Source organism: Lycium barbarum, chromosome 1 (assembly GCF_019175385.1).
Source record: "Lycium barbarum isolate Lr01 chromosome 1, ASM1917538v2, whole genome shotgun sequence".
Classification (NCBI taxonomy): Eukaryota; Viridiplantae; Streptophyta; class Magnoliopsida; order Solanales; family Solanaceae; genus Lycium; species Lycium barbarum.
In genome coordinates this window covers 166410165-166436681 of record NC_083337.1, presented here as the reverse complement: position 1 = coordinate 166436681, position 26517 = coordinate 166410165, and the positions used below count along the sequence as shown (strand labels likewise).

The following is a 26517-nucleotide window of genomic DNA, read 5'->3' as shown; positions in this document are numbered from 1 at the left end:
AATTTTTTTTAGAATCTATATCCCAATTCACTTTGTCTTATATGTCCGAAAAAGCAAGCAAAGGGGCTCCTTTCCTTGCTAGGCATTTCCACCCATGACCACCTAATCAAAATACTTAGGGGTCGTTTAATTTTGAAGACAAATTATGATGAGATTAGTTATGTTGAGATTAATTATATCGGGATTATTTATGTTGGGATTAGTTATCCTGATATTATTTTTTTATTGATTGCTTGGTTTGTTGTATTAAAATAACATGCATTTCATGATTTTTAATAAAAAGTTATTTGTTTACAAAAATACCCTCCACCTTATTTAGTAGAAAAAGGGTTTGAGGTACCTCACGGTAATGTTTGTCATTTTCATTATTTTATCATGCTATAACTAGTTCTCGGATTGTTATTCCACCCTCTGCCAGGGATAACTTATTCCACTACTATTTTTAATCCCGGATAACTTATCGCAGGATTAGTAACCAAACAAGGGATATGATGGTGCTAAATTTTTATCACATGACTATTTTTCCTTATCTATCGTACCAAACGACCCATTAATTTTGACTATCATATTTGAAATCCCTTTACATAAATGGGGAAAGAGAAAGTATTATGTAAAAGAATGTGAATTTTCATTCGATAAATTTTATTTAGGGAAATAAATAATTTAATTTAAAATGTTGATCAATTTAAGTACTCCTCTAAGATATCCTTTTATGCACAAAATTTGGAAGAGACGAAATATCTCCTACGAGATGTAATAGAAGAAATTACAGCCCATATTCTATTTAACCTCTCATGGAGACAAGGCAAACGGTTAATTCATCTTCACAGATCCAGTTAGTTACCCCACTTCCATTCCATTCACCGCCGGTAACAATAACCGACAAAACTTCATTAACACCTTATTTAAGCCGTCAAAGCCAAACTAACTCCATTTAAATCTAACCTCTTCACTAATCCTAAAGCCGCGTTCCAGAAAGAAAAAAAAAAAAAACACTCTCATTTATAGTCTTTAACTTATACTCTCAATTTACTTCATTTTCTTTTCTATTATGAAGTCGTCGATGAAGACGAAGACCAGCTGTGCCGGTCAACTTTAACAGCTCAGCTCATATTTATAAATTCTTCAAACTTTTGTTTGAAAAATTTGTTTAGAAATTGTGGATCTTTGAATTATTGAAAGCAATGGAAGAAGAAAGAGGAGTGTTAGCAGAAAAGCTGATTGAGACAGTGAATGAAATATCATCGATTTCGGACTTTAGGATTTCAGTGAAGAAAGAGTATTGCAATCTAGCAAGGAGACTCAAGTTGTTATTTCCAATGTTCGAAGAGATTCGAGATACCAAAGAGTCAGTTCCTGATGACTCAATTAAAGCCTTAGTTTCCTTGAAAGAAGCTCTTGAATCAACTAAGGAATTGCTCAAATTTGGTAGCCAAGGAAGCAAGATTTATCTGGTGCGTAATACTGTTTGTATTTTCGATCTTATCTTTTTTTGAGAATTATTTGATTTATGTGATACAGTTCAGATTTTAAGAACAGGATTTTGAGTGTACGCAGACCTTACCTCTACCTTTATAGGGTAGAGAGGCTGTTTCCGATAGACTCAAGTAAAACAGGAACAATCACAGAAGAGACAACAAGGAGTAATAGAATACTAAGAACGCGAAATATGCGAATACCAACAATATATTTGTATGCCCTTTGAATATTTTAAATTGTTAATTATTCTGACTTATAGTATAGTTTCTAACTATGTAAATTATTTTTCAAAAAAAACTTAAAGATTGTATGTCCGAATTCACGGTCAAACTAAAGATGTTTCACTCTCGGAATCCGAAAACAGAGGGAGTAACAAGTTGGTTTATCTGACTATTAAGATTATTTTAGATTTGTATTTTAATTTTATATACTAGTACTGAAATGTAATTAAGTAGAGTGGAATGGATATAGAGGATTCATATTGCTGAGCTCAATTAGTTTGGAATTGAGACATTGTTGATTGAGTGGTTAAAACTGCACAGGTAGTAGTAAATTAGAATACAGTATGTAGGAGGGATGTAAAGCCATATATCTAGATGAACAGCATATCTACTCTAGAGCCTGTTTGGATGGGCTTAAAAAAAGCAGCTTATAAGCAAAAAAAATAATAAGTTGGTGTAGTCCAACTTATTTTTTTTGGCTTATAAGCTGTTTTCAGCTTATAAGCTGCTTTAGATAAGTTAAGCCAAACAAACCCAATTAATTTTTTGGGCTTATTTTAAGCACAAAATGGCTTTAAGCTGGCCAGCCAAACACTCAAAAAAGCTGAAAACAGCTTATAGACAACTTATAAGCCAATCCAAACGGGCTCTAATCTGCAGAACTTTCAAAAAGTCTCTATCTTTCTATATAATCGAGAACCAAGATATCTAAATACCGAAAGGACAGTTCTTCTTGCTCTTGGATCTGTCCGATCAGTGATCAATGTTATATTATAGGCCAAAGAACTAGATAGCCCTTTAAACTTGGCACAGTCTGAAGTTAGACACTCAAACTTAGCTAGCGACCATATAGACACTTCAACTTGGTAGAAATGTGTCTTTTAAACGCACACATCTTACTGTGGCATCGTGCGTCTCTTACACTCAATATTGAGTGAGTAAAAGTCTTCTCACTATGCTGAAAAGCTTTTAAAAAAAAGCAATTCATCACCTCTCATCCCCCTATCTCTGTATTCATTACAGAGAAGCCACGCCGAAAAAAGAAAAAAACTTGAAGCAAACACCAGCTACTCAAAGTTTGAAGCAATGCTAACTAAGTTGACATTTGTAACTAATACTTGGTTAGTGTACCTTTTTATGCTTGGCAACGGTACAACGAAAAGGATAATTAATCTTATCACAAATTATCACACAGAAAAATCATCGAAACTGAAGGTCAAGGTTTTTCCATAAACATAAAAGAAATCTTCAAAATGGTCCACATAGATATCAAAGCGAGTGAACTTTACTTTTTAGAATTTGTGGTTTGCATATCAAGCTTTTAGTCCATGGGTCTAGTTCAAAATTGCTTCTTTTATTCTATTTTGGCTGTTAAGCAATGCCCTGGCCATGGCCTTTTAGGGGTTGTAGGACGGGGTCTGATTACCGAAGAAGAAGTTGGGTGGAGGGGTCCGATCAGTGAGGAGGGGGTAATTACTTATTTAAACTTTTTGTTTAATTATGGGCGGAATATATTACTTGTTAGTCAAAATTACAATTGTCAATCATTAATTGGTTCATTTGACACGTCAATGGCGAGTGAGCTTCACTTGGATGGTCTTAAAGTGTACAAGTGATTAAAAGACACGAGTGATTAAGAGACATGTTTCTACCAAGTTTAAGTGTCTACGTGGTCTCTAGCTAAGTTTGAGTGTCTAACTTACAAAATGTGCCAAGTTCAAGGGGCTATCTAGGTACTTAGCCTATATATTTACTTGTTTAACATCTATCTGCAACTTAATTCTATTCTCCTTGGCATGATTAGTGATTACCATTTTAAAAGATTCTACGGCCTGATAATTTGAAGTCTTCACAATGCCTTGCCATGTTGTACATACCAAATTGTAATCCATAAAGGCGTCAATGAAATAATATACCATCCTCGTGAGGATTCTTGATTTTGTAAATAAACTTGATTTTTGGCTAGGATTTGTGCTTTTATGACTTGGTCCTTGGATTATTGCACACCATCAGACGGTTGTGCTATTATTTCTGATCGCGATACTTAAGTTCGTGGAGAAATCTACTACCTATTCCCCACCAGACCTCTTAGAAATGCTCTTGTTGCCTGGGCAATGATTCCATATCTTTGGCTACTGGTTAAGTTTATGTGTTTCTTGAGGATAACTGCAACACCAACAAGATGTACTTGCTGTATGGCGGAAATTGTACTTACTGTATGGCTGAACCTTATTGAGCTTTTCTGGTTCATCTCCCTGTCCTACTGTCCAAAAAGTGGGGAGCTGACAGTGAGAGATTAAATGCAAACTAGGAAAAAAGAGAGAAGAATCCATGCAGTTTTATGAAACTATTGGTGTGCTTCAAACCAACTATCCGTGACTTGCCTATTCAGGATATCACCATCTGCATGGTAAAATGATTCTCATAAAGCATAATTGTATTTCAGCCGTAGATAATTCCTTGCACCTATGGATGATTAAATTTAGTCGTGGTCGGGATTATTTCAGGCCTACAGAGTAAAGTTTAATTGTAGGAATTTCTTTTTTCAGGTGTTAGAAAGGGAGCAGATAATGAAAAAATTCCACGAAGTGACAACCCAGCTAGAACAAGCTTTGGGCGGAATTCATTATGAAGAGCTTGACATATCTGATGAAGTTAAAGAGCAGGTAAAAGACATCACCTTATTAAGTATTCTTTATTTGTTGTGGATGGATCTTGATCTGCAATTCTTCTTTGCAATCTGTGGCTTCAACTTCCAGGTAGAGCTTGTCCTTTCTCAGTTCCAACGAGCCAAAGGAAGGGTTGATACACCTGATGCTGAACTCCATGAGGATCTATTATCCCTTTACAGCAAGAGTAATGATGCTGCTATAGATCCAGCTTTTCTAAGGCCATTGGTTGAGAAGTTACAGCTGACCGGAATATATGATCTCACACAAGAATCATGTGCTTTGCATGAAATGGTCACTGCTACTGGTGAAGATCCAGAGGAGAGGATAGAGAAGATGTCAGTGATACTGAGGAAAATTAAGGACTTTGTGCTGACTGAGACTCCGGAGATTGATTCTTCTTCGAGGGAGAACTCTTCAACTTGTAGCGGACAAGCATCTACCGAGACAACTCATAAGGCACCAGTAATACCAGATGATTTTCGGTGTCCTATATCCCTGGAATTGATGAAAGATCCTGTCATTGTTTCATCTGGGCAGGTACCATTATTGGATCTTTATCTTGCTTTTTTTGTTAAAAATTGGTTGCATCATTATCCATTTCTCTTTCTCCCTCATGACAGCAAAGACGTTTTTAACAGAGTCCTCCATTCCTCCTATCTTGCATTATTATCTTCCCTTGTGCATGCATGAATGTGAGTCAGATTGTCAAAACAGGGCCTTAAATCATTTCATTCAAGTGCTGCAAGTCCCCTATTGTCTAGTTTCGTCTTTTTGTTGTCTTCAATAAATGGAGTAAATATAGCCTAAATGATCATGGAAGAAACAACCTATCTACTAGCGAGACTAGAACGTGTATTCAGCAGCAGATGCAGCTATTTAACTGCAGGTTCATCTGAACCCATTACTTTCGGTGTGAACCATAAATTTATGCCTAAAAAATTACAACAAATAATAACTCTGAATCCATAAGTTAAAAAATACAATGGGTTCAATGCTAAGAATCATAAAGGTTGTTGACCCATAGAGCTTAAATCCTGGATCCGCCTCTATGTGTATTAAGTAATAACTCCAATACTAGTGGTTACTGGTTCCTACACCCAATGTCTACCTGAATCTTGCTAGTAGAGGCAGATGGAACATTTTTTCCCTTCATAATAAAATTTGACAAGCTTTTAGATCCAAGCACATTTTCACTCTTTTCCGTGAAGTGCTTTGAAATCTTTAATATCACTTTCAAATAGAGAAAGGAGGAAAAAGGTAGAAAGTAACACTTTTTTTTATATATGGTAAAGTAGACTGATTGATATGCGGAAAAAGTATAGACAGATAGGCGATTCATATTCAGTTTATTGCTATGGCCGTTGCTGATTTATGAGATCATTTCTTTAGCAACTACATATATTCTGCCAAATTCTTGATACATGATTTATGTCGCATCTATTCTAATTCTCTATATATCCACCGAAATATTGAGGATGCACATGACTTATAAGTCTCATGTTCATGGAAGATGTGGTTTCGTGTTGGTAGTTCAAATTTCACCTGTAGTTATCATTTCCATATTGTAGTTTGCTTACAATATAGATGGTTTCCTCTACTTCAGACTTATGAGCGTTCTTCTATTGAGAAGTGGCTGGAAGCAGGGCATAGCACTTGTCCCAAGACACAAGTAGTCCTCACAAGCAATGTTATCACACCAAACTATGTGTTGCGAAGCCTCATAGCACAGTGGTGTGAAGTGAATGGGGTTGAATCCCCCAAACGACCAGGTATTTTACCCAATAAATCAGCATCCGTGTGCACGCCTGCTGAACGCTCGAAGATAGAAAATCTCCTGAGAAAGCTCACATCTGGCAGCCCTGAAGATCGTCTCTCTGCCACAGGTGAAATCCGCCTACTTGCTAAGCGCAATGCTGATAATCGTATTGCAATAGCTGAAGCAGGTGCCATTCCTCTGCTCATCGACCTTCTTTCCACACCCGATTCTCGGATCCAAGAGCATGCTGTTACAGCACTACTTAACCTCTCTATTTGTGAGGATAACAAACGGAGCATTGTAACATCAGGTGCAGTGCCTGGTATCGTCCATGTGCTTAAGAAGGGGAGCATGGAAGCACGTGAAAATGCAGCAGCCGCTCTATTTAGCCTTTCAGTTATAGATGAAAATAAGGTCATAATTGGTACTTATGGAGCAATTCCTCCACTTGTTACATTATTAAGTGAGGGCACCCAGAGAGGGAAGAAAGACGCAGCTACTGCACTTTTCAATTTGTGCATTTATCAAGGGAACAAGGGCAAGGCGATAAGGGCTGGAGTCGTGCTCACTCTAATGGAGCTGCTTACAGAACCTCAAGGTGGTATGATCGATGAAGCGCTTGCCATTTTAGCGATATTGTCTGGTCATCCAGAAGGGAAGACCAACATCGGAGCTGCAGGGGCAGTTCCTGTTTTGGTAAATGTGATCACAAATGGGTCACCCAGGAACAAAGAAAATGCAGCTGCAGTTCTGGTACATCTCTGCTCTGGGGACCAACATCATCTAGTGGAGTTTCAGGAGCTAGGTTTAATGGAACCATTGCTAGATTTAGTACAAAATGGCACTGAAAGGAGCAGACGAAAGGCAACCCAGTTGCTTGAAAGAATAAACAGATACGCTGAACAGCAAAAACAGGCCCAGACAGAATCCGAGGCTCCGATTCAACAAACTCATAACCAGCTTTCACAGTCACCACCTTCATCGACAAATGTGCTGGACAGCTGAATAAATAACAGCTACTACTATGCCTCAATCCTAAGCAAGTGGGATCAGCTATATTAGTACTCGCTGATCCACGTCGCTCCAGTTAAGCTTGCTCCTGGACTGTATGTTTTTATATATTTTTTCTGTTATATTTGACCTTTCTTGGTGTTTATAGCATTGATTATAGAAGAGTGGTTTAGATATGTGGGAGGAAGGTGGAAGATCACCTGACACCTCCATCATTCATTTATTTTCTGGGGTTGAGGTGTATACTCTCATGTAAAAAAAGGCCAAGGATTGACGGAAAGAACTGGGAAAACATAAACTGCTTTTACAATATTGAATGTCAAGTGTACCATTACAACACATCTACAAGTGAAAATCTTCCTCAGTTTTTATAGGCGGAGATGCTTTCTATTAGAATATATGTAATCTTGTCCCATTATTTTCTTTGATTAGTCTTCTAGATAGAATAAGAAATCAGTATTTTTCTCTTCCATCGTCAAAAAACCTGAAAGCAAATATATGGGGTTTTGTTGCTCAAAATTATGATGATTGTCCATAAAATAGAATTCGACTGAGACATTATGAGATACGGAAAAGGATCAAAAGTGCCTCTAGCATCACTTGTATGTAAATTTTATTTTAAATATATGAAAAACTATTCCGTAATTTATAGTTAAAATGAAGCGTTTTAACCATTGGACTCCCAATCTAATTTTTTTTTTTTCCTTTTATACGAAAATGTTTATTTTTTCTACAGTAGTGCTGCATAGCGGTTTTTTTTTTTTTTTTTTTTTTTTTTTCAAAGCGCCTTATTTCCTACACTTTAGAGCAGGCCCTGACGACGAGTTTGAAGATTGTAAAGGGTCAAATTCACCCTCCAAGTATGGTTTATAGTTTAAATTTGCCCTCCGTCAAAGTTTGGAATTAAATTTGCCCTCTCCGTTAAAGTTTGGGATCAAATTTGCCCTCCCCGTAGGATACTTGATAAATTTGCCCTTATATGGATGGAAGTCTAACTTGAACTCCACAACACAAAAAAATTAGCCACGTCGGATCCACATAGGCTCTACGTAGACTCCCAAACCCAATTCTCTTTTTAACCCGTCTCTCAATCCCAATTCTCTTAACCCGTCTAGACTATTGCTAACACTAAGGCACCATGTAGTAATGTGAAAAGCCGGAGTTTTAATCGCATCGAGGTACACACATAATGTATGTGATAAAATAGGAGGCATGTAAGAAAATTTCTGCAGCAGCAACAACAAATGTTTAATACGACCAAGGATTCATTGTTCTCTCCAGAAACATAGAATTTATCTGACCGGCAAAGCTTTCTTGAACATGTAGTCTATCTTAGGTGAACTTCGACAGAGCTAACTTAACTCATTGTTGTCTCTTCCTTGTCCGCACCTCTCAAAAACTATTCAACAGAACTGAAAATGGATTTTCGTTGAAGAGAACTGAAAATGAATTTTCAAAGCTGAACTGCACAAATTTATTTTGTTGTCTTGTCATCACTTTTGCAGGATCATAACTTTTCTGATCTTACTTTCGGTATACGTTTAGGAATGTATTTTGAGAAAAAATGTTTTCCTCTGTTCAGAAATGCTCTGTAGAGTTCATGAAGAAACCTTCACTATGACAAAACAAATGTTGGAGGGGCATTTTCAAAAGAGAATTGGGTTAAGCGAATTGGGATTGGGAGTCTACGTGGAGCCTATGTGGATCCGACGTAGCTAATTTTTTGTGTTGTGGAGTCTAAGTCAGACTTCCATCCATATAAGGGCAAATTTATCAAGTATCCTAACGGGGAGGGCAAATTTGATCTCAAACTTTGACGGAGAGGGAAAATTTAATCCTAAACTTTGACGGAGAACAAATTTAAACTATAAACTATTAGCGCAAAAGTTGATTGAGATAGTGAACCAAATATCGTCCATTTCGAACTTCAGAATTTCAGTGAAGAAAGAGTACTGTAATCTAGCAAGGAGGATCAAGGTGTTGATTCCAATGTTTGAAGAGATTAGAGCCTCTAACGGACTCGTCGTCCACGTCGTCGACCACCATTAACACTGCCAATGCTTTTTATCCAACACCTCTCAACCATGCTCACCATTTTATCTCAATTAAGTTAAATTCCTCCAACTATCTCTTCTGGCAAACACAAAATTTGCCCTTTCTTCGTGGTCAAGATCTCTTCGGTTATGTCGATGGCAGTCGCCCGTGCCCTCCATCTCATATGCCGGGCAAAGAACAAGAAGCAGCTATTGATAATCCAGCCCATTCTCGCTGGATTCAAGAGGACCAAGTGATCCTTATCCTGCTTATATCGTCTCTATCAGAAGAAATTATTCCGATTGTAATCGGTCTTTCAACATCCAAAGAAGTTTGGGATGCGCTGAAGGCAGCTCTTTCCTTGCCATCCAATACGAGAATACTCAATCTTCATATGCAACTTCAAAATATGAGACAATATGATCTACCTATCACTCAGTACCTTCACAAAACGAAACTTATATGTGTCGAACTAGCTGCTGCAGGTCATCCGTTGTCTCTCTCCTATCAGAATATCTACATATTCAAGGGCCTCCGAAGTGAATTTAAAGATATTGTTACCACCTTATCCGCTCGACCTGAACCAGTCTCGTTCAGTGAATTACATAGTCGTCTCCTAAACCATGAATTTATTCACGTGCAGACCCTTCCTCTCTATCTATCACAAATTCTTCACCGTGGATGTTTGGGACCCTGCTCCCACCTTGTCATCTGATGGTCACAAGTATTTTCTCGTATTTGTTTATGATTATACAAACTACACCTGGGGCTTTCCTATGAAACTAAAATCTGACGTAGTCCACATCTTTTGTCAATTTAAACTTCTCATTGAAAAACAATTTAACACAACAATAAAATCCATTCAATCGGATTGGGGCGACGAATTTCGTTCGCTTTCACCTATTCTTGTGTCTTTTGGAATTGCTCATCGTATTTCTTGCCCACACACTCATGAACAACTAGGCAAAGTTGGCGAAAACATTGTCACATAGTTGAAACTGGCTAAGTCTCTTAGCTCACAGTTTCACACCGTCTCGCTAATGGCACTTCGCATTTGAATCAGCCGTTTATCTTATCAATCGCCTACCATCCCCCTCGAACGCTAGCCACTCACCTTTTGAACTCGCTCTACACAAGTCTCCTGACTATTCTTTCTTCCGCGCATTTGGTTGCCTCTGTTTCCCACATATTCGACCATATAACAAACATAAATTTAATTTTTGAAGCGTTCCGTGCGTCTTTCTTGGGTACAGTTCAATGCCTCTTAGGTATCGATGCCTAGATAGGGTGTCAGGTCGTATATATATTGCTTGTCACGTGCGCTTTGATGAATCCAACTTTCCGTTTGCGCGCCCTTCTATTTTAGGTCCTCATTCCTTTACACTACCCTCAACGCAACCATGGGCTTCTTCTCCAATTTCTTTGCCTCTAACATTGCCATCTCAGCAATCTGCTCCTCATGTAAAAAATTATTAACCCCTCACCTATTCAGTTAAATTTACAAACAATCCCTCCATCTTTGTCCTACACTAATTCAGTTCTGCCCACTACCTCGCCTCCTGCGGACTGTCCAGCTCCAATATCCCAGTCCAGTTCATCCCAGGCAGCTTCATCTTCTGTCGCCATACCCCTTATGGCTGACCTCCCGGGCTACTCATGCTAGTTGCCTACATCGCTTGCTAGTCTCCCAGCTCCTCCTCAACGTACCCATCACATGATTCTTCGTCATATGCCTCCTTCATCACATCTATCCACTATTACATCCGCTTCTCTCCAAATTGAACAGTCCATCGAACTTACCAGTTTCACCGAAGCCAATAAACATAAAATTTGGAGTGATGCAATGGCCTCTGAAATAAATGCACTTTTACACAACAGGACTTGGTTTGTAGTCCCTTTCAAGCCTTCCATGAATGTTTTCGGTAGCAAGTGGTTATTCCGAGTTAAACGAAACTCTTCTGGTAACATTGAGCGTTACAAGGCACGTTTAGTTGCTAAAGGATTTCACCAACTTGAAGGTCATGACTATTTTGAAACATTTAGTCCGGTAGTAAAACCATCCGCCATTCAGGTTGTGCTTACAATTGCAGTTTCAAAGGGATGGCTCTTGCGCCAATTAGATGTGCAAAATGCCTTTTTACATGGCCACCTTTAAGAGAGTGTGTTTATGTCTCAGCCGGCTAGTTTTGCTCATCCTTCATATCCTAACCATGTTTGTCGACTGCACAAATTTATTTATGGTCTCAAACAGGCCCCTCAAGTATGTAATATGCGACTCCATCAGTTTCTTGTTGTTATTGGGTTCTCGCCTTCAAAAACTGACACCTCTTTATTTGTGTATGATGATGCAGATGTCCGTGCATATTTACTCATTTATGTTGACAATATTATACTCACTGGAAGCCACCCGAAACTTCTCAACAATGTCATATTAAAGTTGGGAGCTGAATTTTCCATTCGAGATTTAGGTCCATTAAGTTTCTTTCTAGGTATTGAAGTGCGTCGCACGGCTGCTGGTATGTCCCTCTCACAGCGGCAATACATTCACAACCCGCTGTCCAAGACGAAAATGCAAACCAGTTCGCATACCTATGGCACTGAATACCAAGTTGCATACAAGTGATAAATCTTTATTTGACGATCCCACAATGTACCGCACGGTCGTTGGTGCATTACAGTATGTCATACTCACTAGGCCGGATCTTGCTTTTGCCGTTAACAAAGTATGTCAATTCATGCACTCTCCGAGTCAGAATCACTGGGCAACAGTTAAACGCATACTTCGTTATCTCAAGCATACTGTTGATAGTTATTTTTTCATTCCCATGTCTAGTGGTCTCTCTCTCCAAGCGTTTACAGATTCTGAGTGGGCTGGTTCTCTGGATGATTGCAAGTCGACCGGTGGTTATGCTATTTTTCTTGGGAATGCATTGGTTTCGTGGTCCTCTAAGAAACAACGCATTGTAGCACGCTCGTCCACCGATTCTGAGTACAATGTTAGAAAAATGAGACTTTTTTGGATAATCTTAAATTTAATATTTCCTATTTTGATTTTTTTGCTTAGTTTGTAAAGGAATGATGCTCCTTGTTTTGTCGAATATGTCTTGTAAGAAAGGACAATAGTGGTTGGATAAGGTGTCCTACTAACTTTTGAAATATATTATGTAGATATATGTATGTATGCCTTTTGGAATATGATATGAATGAAAAAGTTTCTACTGAATCTTCTTTGTTTTCTCTGTAGTTTCAAATAACTAACAGTGCATCAGAGCTCTTCTTCTTGAGGGATCTGTGAAGGTAAAAAGAAAAAGTTTTTTCTTCAGTTCTTCTAAGGTGAGGGGAGCTAAGCAGTAGTAACATGGCTTCCAACAACTTTTTGGGTGAAGGTCCTCCTATGTTTACAGGGAAGAATTATCACACATGGGTGATAAAAATGAAGGCTTATCTCAAAGCTCTTAGTTTATGGGAAACAATTGAAAGTGAAGCTGATCCTCCTCCACTTGGACCAAATCCAACTGTTGCACAAATGAAGATTTATGAAGATCTGAAGTCAAGGAAACCAAAGGCTCTGACATGTCTTTATTCAACACTCTCAGAAGTGATTTTCACAAGAATAATGGCTTGTGATACACCTAAAGAAGCATGGGAGAAGCTAAAAGAGGAGTTCAACGGAAGTGACAGAGTGAAGACTGTCAAACTCCTAACTCTCAAAAGAGAAATTGAGATGTTAATGATGAAGGAAAGAGATACTTTGAAAGACTACTCTGCCAAACTTTTGGAGATTGTAAATAAAATCAGATTGTTTGGTGAAGTCTTTCCAGATTCAAAGGTGGTGGAGAAGATGATGATAAGCTTACTAGCAAGGCTCGAGTTCAACATTTCGGCAATAGAGGAATCTTGTGATTGAAGACTTTATCAGTAACAAAACTGATCAGCAAGTTGCAAGCCCAAGAACAAAGATCAAGTATAAGAGATGAAGAAGTAGCAGAAGTGGCATTTCAAGTAAAGCATAAAGGCAAACAGCCTGCGAAGGACAATAAAAGGATGGAAGGAGGTAAAGTAGCAAAAGGGAAAACATGGAAGGAATCTTCAAAGAAAGGGAAGTCTCCACCTTGCAACCATTGTAAAAGAACCAATCATCAAGAAAAAGATTGCTGGTTCAAAGTAAAGCCATCTATTCAATGCAGATTTTGTAAAAAAATAGGTCATATTGAGAAGAATTACAGGGTCAAGCAGAATCAACCACAAAAAAACCATGTGCAGCAGGCAAATTTTACTGAAGTGTCAGAAAAGGAAGAAGAAAGCTTGTTTATGGCTTCTCATGAAGAAAACATAACCAACAAATCCACATGGTTCATAGACAATGGATGTACGAGTCATATGTCACACAATGAGCTTCTGTTTCACACACTTGACAAGTCAATTAGAACTAAAGTCAGAATGGGAAATGGTGAAACGGCAGAAGCACATGGGAAGGGTTCAGTTGCCTTTGAGACTAAACAAGGTACAAAATTTATACATGATGTGCTGTATGTTACTTGTTTAACATGTAATCTTTTAAGTGTTGCTCAAATGATGTCGAAAGGTTATTCCTTATTTATTAAGGGCAAGCATTGTTTGGTTTTTGACTCTGAAGATATTTGGTTGTTAAAGTAGAAACAGTGAATAAAATCTTTCCTTTAGAAGGGAGTCTTGATAGTGCCAATTTTGCAAGTTTGGACGAGTCATGGATGTGGCACAAAAGATATGGGCATTTTAACTATGCTACTTTAAAGTCTATGTATGAAAGGGCTTGACTAAGGATTTACCTGAGATCACACTGTCAAAAGAAGTTTGTGGTTCATGCCAAATAGGTAAGGTACACAGGAAAACATTTCCTAAAAGTGCTACCTAGAGGGCATCTGAAAAACTTGAGCTAGTTTATACTGATGTGTGTGGACCCATGCAGACACCATCTTTGGGCCAAAATAAATATTTTGTGCTCTTTATCGATGACTTAAAAAGGATGACTTGAGTGTATTTTCTGAGTAACAAGTCTCAAGTATTTTCAGTTTTCAAGAAATTCAAAGCTTTTGCTGAAAGACAGAGTGGTTGTAAGCTAAAGGCTTTGAGGTCGGACAATGGTGGAGAATACACTTCAAATGAGTTCAATAAGTATTGCGAAGATGAAGGGATGATCACAAGCTGACAGTAAGCTACGCACCCGAACAAAATGGGGTCTCAGAGAGGAAGAACAGGACTGTAGTTGAAATGTCTAGATGTTTGTTGCTGGAAAAGAAACTACCGCAAAGCTTTTGGGCCAAAGCTGTTCATACTTCGGTGTATTTGTTAAATAGGCTGCCGACGAAAGCTGTGAATGGAAAGACTCCTATTGAGGCATGGAGTGGAATAAAGCCACATGCGAAGCATTTAAAAATCTTTAGTTCAATATGCTATTCTCATGTTCCTTCAGTCAATTGAAGCAAACTTGAACCAAAAGGTGAATTGGGGATTTTTATTGGATATTTGTCTCATGCCAAGGGTTATAGAGTTTTCAACTTGCAGACAAGAAATATTTCCATTAGACGAGATGTAGTAATGGATGAGCATGCTTATTGGAACTGGGATAAAGAGCAAATTGAGCAAGAAAATGCAGTTTCTCAGAACTTGCTTCCGCTGCCTGCGACACAATCAGTTGCCTTTGAAAATCTGGAAGAAGATGAAGAATCAAACGGGGAATCCTCACTTGATTTACCAATTTTGAAGACAAGATATAAACGAAAGGTGCAATGTTGCAATCTCGGAACCAACTAGCTATCAAGAAGCATCAAGACATGAAGTTTGGATTGAAGCTATGAAGGAGGAGATTGATATGATCGAGAAGACTAACACTTGGAAGCTGGTTGATAAGCCCAAAGACAGAAATGTTATAGGGCTGAAATGGGTTTATAGAACCAAGCTTAATCCAAATAATTCAGTTTATAAGTACAAAGCAAGGCTTGTTGTGAAAGGTTATGCGCAAGTTGCTGGTCTGGATTATGGAGAAACATTTGCACCTGTTGGGAGACATGATATAATAAGGCTTCTATTTGCTTTGGCAGCACAATCAAATTGGAAGTTGTATCATCTAGATGTGAAATTCGCGTTCTTAAATGGGCTGTTGCAGGAGGAGATTTATGTTGATCAACCAGAAGGCTTTCAAGTTGCAGGAATGGAGGATAAATTCTACAGACTACATAAGGCATTATAGCCTGGTACAGTAAGATTGATGCTGATCTCATTCATTGTGGCTTCAAGAGAAGTGAAAATGAAGCCACTTTATATGTTAAGAAAGCTAAAGGCGGAGATGTGCTTGTGGTGTCGCTCTATGTTGATGATCTTCTGTCAACAGGAAGTAATGGAGATATGGTGAATCAGTTCAAGCAAGAAATGGAGACCAAGTTTGAAATGTCGGATTTGGGTAAAATGACTTACTTTCTGGGAATGGAGATTCACCAAGCTTCTGATAGAATCTTCATTTCTCAGAGAAAATATGCATAGGATATTCTTAAAAGGTTCAAGATGGACAGGTGCAAGCTTGTATCGACCCCACTAGTTCACAATGAAAAGATTTCGAAGTTTGAAGGAGGTGATAAGGCTAATCCAATAGTTTATAGAAGTCTAATTGGTAGTTTGCTGTATTTGACAGCAACAAGACCTGATCTTATGTTCACGGCAAGTCTTTTATTGAGGTTCATGCATGCTTCAAGTTTAGTTCATCTCGGTGTCGCTAAACGAATGTTGAGGTATATCAAGGGAACTGCTGATTATGGTATTTAGTTTAAAAAGGAAGAGCAAGGGCAATTGATGGGTTATTCGGATAGTGATTGGGCAGGAAGTGTTGATGGTATGAAAAACACTTCTGGATATGCTTTTACACTTGGTTCACGCATGTTCTCATGGAATTCAAAGAAGCAAGAAGTGGTAGCTCGATCTTCTGCAGAAGCAGAATACATCGCTGCTGCTGGTGCAACTAATCAGGCTCTATGGTTAAGAAAGATTTTACGTGACCTGGAGCAAAATAACATTGAAGCTACTGTCATTAAGGTTGACAACAAGTCAGCAATATCGATGGCCAAAAATCCAGTGCAACATGGTCGTAGCAAGCATATAAATGTGAATTTTCACGCTATTAGGCAAGCAGAGAAGGATGGCGAAGTTAAGCTTGTGCATTGCAGCTCAAATCAGCAGATTGCAGACATCATGACCAAGGCTCTTCCCAAGGAGAATTTTGAAGTTCTAAGGGCTAAGCTGGGAGTATCCATGAAAAATCTCAAGGAGGAGTGTTAGAAAAATGAGACTTTTCTGGATAGTCTTAAATTTAATATTTCCTATTTTGATATTTTTGTTTAGTTTGTAAAGGAATGGTGCTCCTTGTTTTGTGGAATATGTCTTGTAAGAAAGGACAATGGTGATTGGATAAGTAAGGTGTCTTACTAACTTTTGAAATGTATTATGTAGATATATGTATGTATGCCTTTTGGAATATGATATGAATGAAAAAGTTTCTGTTGAACCTTCTTTGTTTTCTCTGTAGTTTCAAATAACTAACATACAAGGCCCTAATCGATGGCGCAACTAGACTTACTTGGCTTCAATCTCTATTGTTTGAACATGGTGTAATCATCCGCAATGCTCATGTTCTTTGGTGCGACAACTTAGGGGCTGCATACTTATCCCTCAATCCTGTGTTTCATGCTCAGACCAAGCATGTGCAGATCGACTTTCATTTCGTTCGAGACAAAGTGGCAAGAAAGAATCTTTTTGTACAATTTCTCTCAACAAAAGACCAACTTGCTGACATTCTCACCAAGCCTCTAGCTACTGCCCAGTTCGAGTTTCTTAGCTCCAAGCTGAACATTGCTTTGCCACCGTCATCTTGTAAGGGGAGTATTAGACAGTGTCCTACTCCTAGTGCGAGTCCAATACCTATAGACGCATAGCCGACTTACTTGTAGCTAGGAGTCCAAGTTCTAATGTGTTTATATGTATTTCATATGTCTATATATTCTTCCCTTGTTGTATCAATTAATACACACAATAATAAAACGCACGACTGATTCTTGAGTCGATATCCCTCGTGTTCTAATAAGAGATACCAAAGGACTAGTTCCTGAAGAATCTATTAAAGCCTTAGTTTCCTTGAAGGAAGCTCTTGAATCAACTAAGGAATTGCTCAAATTTGGTAGCGAGGGAAGCAAGATTTATTTGGTGCGTGTTACGGTTATATAGTTTATATAAGGACTCGTTTGGCCATGAGATTTTTTTTTTCCGGCAATCTTTGTTTCACTTTATTTGAAAGTCAAATTTCTCCATGGAAATCCTTTGAAATTTGGAAAACACCTAAAACCTTGTTTTCACTTTTTTCACTCTTAATACATTCAAACAACCAAATTATTATTTTGTAAAAACTATAAACAAACACAACTCCAACTTCAAAAACTCTAAAAAAAGTGAAATATCTGGTTTCTATGATCAAACACCTACTTATATTTTTTGCTTTTCCATCTTATCTTAGGAGCCGTTTGGCCACGAGCATTGTTCACTTTTTGCCGGGAATTTTTTCACTTCATCTAAAAATCAGTGTTTGGCCATGAAAAATCCAAATACAACTTCACAACTTGAAGTTGTATTTGGAAAACACCTCAAAACCTGTTTTCACCTTTTTATTTTATTTTTGAAATTTTGCCTTAAATTTTTTATTTTTATAAAACCGACCCATTTCAATTTGATCAAGTGTGCCACTGTTTTGGTTTTTGGGTCGGGTCAGTCCGATCTTTTTAATTGAGTTTTTATTTATTCTATAGATTAAAAAAAAGAGTAAAAAATGTACTACTACTTAATCATGACATTTGAATTAGTGAAGCAATATTTTTGTACTTAACAAAAAAAGGGATCTAATTTATGACACTTAGGATGAATCACACAGAGGCGATCTCAAACATAAGAATACACTATTTTTCGAGAGACAGAAGACCTGAGATCATTGGCTACTGGCTAAGCTTTATGTTTTTATTGAGGATAACAGCAATACCAACAAGATTGACACGTTTAGTATGATCGCAGAAATTGTACTTGCTATATGGCAGAACCTTTATTGAACTTTTCTGGTTCATCTCCCTCTCCTACTTGCTATATGCAATTACATGAAACGTTTGGTGTGCTTCAAACCAACTATTTGTTACTTGCCTATTTTGGATGTCACACTAGATTGGACTTCCTTTATTAGGATAATTTTACACTAAATTCTCTGCTGAAAGGAAACTAGTTGCAGTATCTTGGTAGGGAAGCTAACATAAGAATTCGAAGAGAGTTAGAATGCAAGGATTACATTGTTTATGTCCTCTTTTGAGTTAGATATATGATGACCAAATTTTGAGATGAAATATAGATTCTGAGGATTGAAAGGTGTTGAAGTGTGTGTCTATCTCATCTAAAAGCTTAAACTATTAGAGGGAATATGGTTGATTATGTCTTTAACATGCGCCTCATGTGAATGCGGGCCTGATTCATTTTTAAGGGACCTAACTGTGTCAGGGAACCTTCTTGAATTTATCCATTAAGCGGGTAGTGTGCCACCTTTCCTATCAAATGTGATCAAGTCTAATCTGTCTAAACACATCTATTTAACATCTGCATTTCTATTGGCGCTCATGTTGTGAACAAGCTGGGTGTTAGAGGTCCATAGCACTCACTGTCATATAACATTATGGGTCTCTCAACCGTTTATAATTCACTTCGGTTAGTATCTCCTATTGTGGAATTATGTTGTAAATAAATTATGAAGTAGTTGTTTTCTTTAGGGATGGGACTCTTTAATGGATTTGGAAGCTATTGTTTCTACTCCCGCAAAATGAATCTTTAATAGGCTGCCTGATCCACAGCTTTTAGGTCATCAAGATGTCCGAACTCCTCATTTCTTCTCCCCGAAGTGCTGGTTTGACGTCTACTAATTCAAGCATTTGCATGGTAAAATAATTCTCATAGAGCAGCTTTCTATTTCAACCCAAAATAATTCCTTACATTGTTAATGGTTTACTTTAGTCCTCGTAGAACTATTCAGGGCTAAGGAGTAAAGTTCAATTAAAGGAATTTCTCTTTGCAGGTGTTAGAAAGGGAGCAGATAATGAATAAATTTCACAAAGTGACATCCCAGATAGAACAAGCTTTGGGTGGAGTTCATTATGAAGAGCTTGACATATCTGATCAAGTTAAAGAGCAGGTAAAAGACATCAAATTATTAAGTCTTCATTTGTTGTGGATGGATACATCTCTTGATGTGAAATTCTTCTTTTCCATCCGTGGCTTCAACTTCCAGGTAGAGCTTGTTCTTTCTCAGTTCCAAAGAGCCAAAGGAAGGGTAGATACACCTGATCCTGAACTCCATAAGGATCTATTGTCCCTTTACAGCAACAGTAATGATGCTGCTATAGATCCAGCTATCCTAAGGCAATTGGTTGAGAAATTACAACTGACTGGTATATATGATCTCACACAAGAATCACGTGCTTTGCATGAAATGGTCACTGCTACTGGTGAAGATCCAGACGAGAGGATAAAGGGGATGTCAGTGATACTGAGGAAAATTAAGGACTTTGTGCTGACTGAGACTCCGGAAATTGATTCTTCTTCAAGGGAGCAGTCCTCAACTAGTAGTGAACAAGCATCTATCGAGGCAACTCATAAGGCCCCAGTAACACCAGATGATTTTCGATGCCCAATATCATCGGATTTAATGATTGATCCTGCCATTGTTTCATCCCGCCAGGTACCATTATTGGATCTTCATCTTGCTTTTTGGTTAAAAATTGGTCGCCTCATTATCCATTTCTCTTGCTCCCTCATGACAGTAAAGATGTTTTTAACAGAGTCCCTCCTTTCCTCCTATCTTGCATTATTATCTTGCCTTGTGCATGCATGGATATGAGTTAGACTGTCAAAACTAGGCCTTAAATCATTTCATTCAGGTGCTGCAAATCCCCTATTGTCTAGTTTCCCTCTCTTTTCTTCCTTCAGTAAATGGAGTAAATATAGCCTAAATGATCACGGAATAAACAACCTGTCTACTAGCGAGACTAGAACGTGTATTCAGCGGCAGATGCAGCTATTTAGCTATGGGTTCATCTGAACCTAGTACTTTCGGCGCTGAACATAACTTGATGTATACGAATTCATTATAATTACAACAAATAAAGTCTGAAGCTTCCTTAAGTTCAAACATAGAAGGGATTCAAATCTAAGAATCATAAAGCTGAACACATAAAGCTTAAATCTTGGATCCGTCTCTATGTATATTAAGTAATAACTCCAACACTAGTGGTTCCTACACCCAATATTACGTGGAGGCAGATTGAACATTTTTCCCTTTTATAAAATTTTTTACCAGCTTTTAGATCCAAGCACATTTTTACTCTTTTTCCATGAAGTGCTTTGAAATCTTTCATATCTCTTTCAAATAGAGGAAGGAGGAAAAAGGTAGAAAGGATTTCATTGTTTTTATTTTTAAAGTAGACTGATTCATAAGCAGAAAAATTATAGACAGACAGGCGATTCGTATTCATTTTATTGCTATGGTCCCTGCTGATTTATGAGATTATTGTTTAGCAATTCTGCCAAAATATTGATACATGATTTATGTCGCATCTATGCTAATTCTTTATATATCCACTGAATTATTGAGGATGCACATGCCTTATAGGTCTCATGTTCATGCAAGATGTAGTTTCGTGTTGGCAGGTTAAATTTGAACATTAGTTATCATTTCCATCTCGTAGTTTGCTAACAATATAGATGGTTTGCTCCACTGCAGACTTATGAGCGTTCTTATATTGAGAAATGGCTGGAAGCAGGGCATAGCACTTGTCCCAAGACACAAGAAGTCCTCACAAGCAATGCAGTCACACCAAACTATGTGTTCAGAGACGGATTCAGACTTTAAATGCTAGGGGTTCAATCTTAAGATTTTAGTATTGAACCCATTATATTCTTAAAGTTATGACTTCATATCTACTATTTATTACAATTTAAATAATTTTTTACACATAACCTTATGCTCCACAACGAAAGTTAGGGGTTCAATTGAACCGCCACTTGCTATGCTACATACGCCACTGTATGTGTTGCGAAGCCTCATAGCACAGTGGTGTGAAGTGAATGGGGTTGAACCACCCAAACGACCAGGTAGTTTACCCAATAAGTCAACATCCGTGTGCACGCCTGCTGAGGGATTGGAGACACAAAAACTCGTGAGAAATCTCACACCTGGCAGCCCTGAAGATCTTCTCTCTGCCACAGGTGAAATCCGCTTACTTGCTAAGCGCAATGCTGGTTATCGTGTTGCAATAGCTGAAGCAGGTGCTATTTCTCTTCTCGTCGACCTTCTTTCCTCATCCGATTCTAGGATCCAAGAGCATGCTGTTACAGCACTACTTAACCTGTCTACTTGTGAGGATAACAAACAGAGCATTGTAACATCAGGGGCAGTGCCGGTATTGTCCATGTGCTTACGAGCCCGGAAGCACGTGAAAATGCAGCGGCTGTGCTATTTAGCCTTTCAATTATAGATGAAAATAAGGTTATACTTGGTACTTATGGAGCAATTCCTCCACTTGTGACATTATTAAGTGATGGCACCCAGAGAGGGAAGAAAGGCGCAGCTACCTCACTTTTCCATCTGTGCATATATAAAGGGAACAAGGGCAAGGCATTCAGGGATGGAGTTGTGTTTACTCTAATGGAGCTGCTTACGGAACCTCAAGGTGGTATGATCGATGGAGCGTTGCCATTTTAGCGATATTGTCTAGTCATCCAGAAAGGAAGACAGCCATTGGAGCTGCAGGGGCAGTTCCTGTTTTGGTAAATGTGATCACAAATGGGTCTGCCAGGAACAAAGAAGATGCAACTGCAGTTTTGGTACACCTCTGCTCTGGGTACAAGCATCATCTAGTGGAGGTTCAGGAGCTTAGGAGTAATGGGACAACTGCTAAATTTAGTACAAAATGGCACCGAAAGAGGCAGACAAAGAGCAACCAAGTTTCTTGAACTTATAAACAGATACTCTGAGCAGCAAAAACAGGCCCAGGCAAAAGCCGAAGCCGATTAATGCTTAAATTCATAACCAGCTTTCACGGTTACCAACCTCATCGACAAATGCCCTGGACAACTGAATAAATGACAATAACTATTACGCCTCCTCAATCCTAAGCAACACTGGATCATTTATATCTTCACTGATCCAAGTCACTCCAGTTAAGCTGCTCCTCCATCATTCATTGTTTTCTGGGGTTGAGGTGTATACTCCAATGTAAAAAGGGCCAAGGATTGAGGGAAAAACTGAGAAAACACAATCTCCTTTGACAATTTTGAATGTCAAGTGTACCGTCACATCACTTATACAACAGTACAAGTGATATGTTCCTCAGTTTTTATAGAAGGAGATGCTTTCTATTAGAATAAAACGAAAATTTGTCCCATTATTTCCCTTTGATTAGTCAAATTCTTGATAGAACAAGATCATTGATCAGTATCTTTTTCTTCTATTGTCCAAACCTGAAACAATACAGCAAATACATTTTGTTGCTCAACTGGATATCTTGGAAGCGGAATCAGTTCACAATAATTGAAAATCCATTTAGCATGTTGTTACTTGCTTTATTAATTACGGTTCCACAATCAACTGGAAACAGTTAAAATTCACGATTCCCGTAATCAGTTTTGAGTGAAGGATGCTTTGGAGTTTGAAGGCCCAAGCTCTATCCAGATACTCCTGTGTTATCCTCTAAAAAGATCACACAAGTCGTAGTATAATATTTGAAATTTGTTACGTAACTTCATGATTATTAATCTTTCGTAACTTCATGATTATTAATCTTTCTTTCTTTTGCATCTCCACTTGTAGATAATGCATTTCTACTCCGAACAATGTACTCAAGACATAATTGTATTTGTAAAATAACATCTTTGTTTACCCCGAATTTGGTAAATCAATTGAATTTGTACGCGGGTATAGGATATGTGTTTGAATCTCGATATATTTGATGGATACAAGATTCGTATGGTTAAGATGTGAAGAAAACGATGATGCTTAGAGGACCACTGTGGATTTATACATCTACTAACATATAAGTATTATTTGTTTGAACAAGTAATAGAGATGAACACAATGATTCCGGACCAAAATCTAATATTGAGAGAGAGATTTGTATATATCTTCTAGTACAAAAATGTTGTTGATCCCAGGGAGCCAGCCCTTACAAAGGAGGGGGATGTGCTCTATTTATAGTGTGACCTCCATGGGTCTCATATGATGTGAGCTAATAAAATAATAGCAATAAGGACAACTCTGCACGGATTTGGTGGGATTAGACTGACGGCGCCGTCTGACACACGCATGGTGGGTAGTTGACCAGGACAGGACGTTACTGGCGCTTGACCCGCGTGCAACGGCCACCCGGACCAACGGCTACTCGGACCAACGGCCACACGGACCAACGGCTACTCGGACCAACGGCCACACGGACCAACGGCTACTCGGACCAACGGCACATGGACCAACGACTACTCGGACCAACGGCCACACGGACCAACGGCTACTCGGACCAACAGCCGCGAATGCTCGGGTCACCGGGCTTGGTCGTTCGAATGACGAAGAAGGCAGATCAGTCGGCCCCCTCGCTCCACCGGTTTGCCGCGCATCCGGTTTTTACCGTATACAATCTTTTCTCTAATCTCTACTAATTATGTCAATAGATGAGATGATTGCACTATTTCGCACTCCTTGTGTTAAACATGCAAAGTCGAGAATGATCAAAGAAAAATAAAACATCAAAGTCAAGATTTGACTCATTTGAGTGATTCAGTCTTACCAATTATGTTCTTTGTATGATAACGACGATTAGTTTGATTTTTTAGATATGTAGATGCTTCATATGACTAAAATTATCAGAATATCAGACGACGTTTCCGTTGAAAGTTCATCGGAAACAATTACCATGAGTACGATTCTGATAATTTTTTTTACGAAAAGTCCCTCAAAATTCTACTTTCTAGTAGTGTCGCCTGATCATTTGATAGAGCTAGGAATAAGAGCAAAAGATCATATAGTAAGCCATAAGGTCCGCTGGATTAAGGATATAAATTTTATTGGTTCAATATTTAAAGTTCTTAATATATTAAACCCATTGTAATTTGCGAAAAGGACACTGTGTGTCCACTCAGCCAAACTAATCCCACATTTAACCACTGTTTGAGCTTAATCCGTCGGCCCAAATAAATGCCAAAAAATGGCCGGCTAGCCCAAAATAATGCCAAGGCTGGCCGGCCCAATAGCCCAGACGCTTAAAAAAAAAAAGAAGCTTTTTGTAGTGACTAAAAGTCGCCACAAAAACGTCGCCACTAGAGGGCTGCTACAGCATATATACATATGTTGAAATTACATATACACTTTATATACAAGAATGATACAGTTTATATACATATGCTGGAATTAATCATACATTTATTATACATAAATTATACGTTAATTATACATTTATTATACACATATTATACAATAATGATATGATACTTTTTTTTTCATATACAATAGTGATACATATTATATACCACAATGATACAGTTTCTATAATACATTTTTTATATGTATGATACACTTTCTATACAAGACTGATACAGTTTGTATACACATAATGGAATTATATATACACTTTCTATACAAAAATGATACATATTATATATAAAAATGATACAATTTTCTATTCTATACAGGGCAGTTGCACTGTGCTGATATACGTTATATACACAAATGATACATATTATATACAAAAATGATATATATCTTAGTGGTTCATATTTTATACAGTTTCTATACATTACAGATAGGTACTGTTTTATACACAAATGACATATATTATATATAAAAATCCCCTCAAACCTTTTTGTGTTTGGATTTTTATTTGAAAATTGTCTTATTTAAATTTTGGCTAATGGATGGGATTTGTTTAATTGCTACATTTTGAGTTTGGGAAAAATTGGGCTAGAGGATGGGATTATTTATGGCTGAGGGGCCATATATGTCCTTTTCCCTTGTAATTTTAAAACATTGGTTCATACTTATTTAATGCAACTTAAATAAAATTTTACACATAAATTTATACCCACGTTAAAAATATTGGATTTAGATAAACCCGATGCTTACATGTTGCATCCGCCACTGGCTCACTGCCAATTTATACCTGAATAATAGAATTTCTAGTAGCCTTTCAATATGAATGAAGTGTTATAGTAGAGAGAAAAGGCTGAGAGACATAATAAAGTCACAACCTCACAGGTAAAGAAATATTAAAAGGTACGTAGATGTACTCAGGAAACGGACATAATAAAGTCAAGTATAAGTCGTTACTGTTAGTAACGTATGAGTCGCAATACGTAACTCTAGTTTTTGTCCATAGAATTTTTAAAATAAAATAATGTATAATATGTTACTGGGAAATATGTTTATACTAATTTTATAAAGTTTAAAAAAAATGTATTATTTTTGTTAATTAATTTATATAATGAATTATTTCGGTCAAAAATTCAGATATTATTAATGCATAGAAGACACACAGTTCAATGCAACGTACACTATATAGGGTGGGTTGGTCACGTGCAGTGAAAGAACACAAAGTATATAGTATCAAATGCATACGACCAATCAGAAAATGCTTGAAAATCACTTTTGCCTATTCCTTCTTATATCAAATGTGATATTGCACTATATGACCTATTAAAGTGACCAGTAGTAATTGCATGCAGTGGCGGAGCCAGGATTCATATTAAGAGATGTCAAAAAATATAAAAATGTCGTGACCTAGGTTTGCAATCCCTTAACCGCTATGTTAAGCCTTCAACTTATGTTAAGGGGTGTCAATACTAGCATACATACCTATAAAACTAAAATTTCACCTATATATATAATGTAATTTTCCGACGAAGGGGTGTCGCTTGACACCCTCAAGCCAAGGTGGCTCTGCCCCTGCTTGCATGGGTTGTGTCTATCGTAAATGCCATTGCATCTGCAATTATTATAGTTTGCTTTTATGTTTTTCATACTTCTTATTCATGTTTCTATCATTCAGACCACTTTCAATCAGTACCTCTATCAGTTTGAGTACCATCTTTTAAGAGTGAGGAAAAAACAAAACCAAAATATCAGGTTTTGGTTTTGGAAAAAAAAATAATTAAAAGCTTTTTATTTAAATTTTAATGTTCATTAGCAATGTCAATATAGTATCTATGGACGGAGAAGGTTGCTCGGGTGGTATAATACCTGAGGTACAAATTTCAC

General features: G+C 37.7%; 1 protein-coding gene and 1 pseudogene across 2 annotated transcripts; both read left to right on the top strand.

Annotated features, from left to right (window-relative positions):
• The first annotated feature begins 802 nt into the window (after positions 1-802).
• On the top strand, positions 803-7537 carry LOC132605600 (U-box domain-containing protein 13-like). Of its 2 annotated transcripts, none has more exons than XM_060318752.1 (4): positions 803-1454; positions 4250-4366; positions 4460-4909; positions 6003-7537. In XM_060318752.1, exons 1-4 carry the CDS (start codon positions 1185-1187, stop codon positions 7131-7133), a joined length of 1968 nt encoding a protein of 655 aa, XP_060174735.1. In that variant the 5' UTR covers positions 803-1184; the 3' UTR covers positions 7134-7537. The 2 variants fall into 2 exon arrangements, with proteins under 2 accessions (XP_060174735.1, XP_060174726.1); XM_060318743.1 differs by having other exon boundaries at positions 808-1454; positions 5976-7537.
• Positions 7538-8756: 1219 nt separating this feature from the next.
• LOC132617696 (U-box domain-containing protein 13-like) lies at positions 8757-22293 on the top strand (annotated as a pseudogene).
• The last annotated feature ends 4224 nt before the right edge of the window (positions 22294-26517 follow it).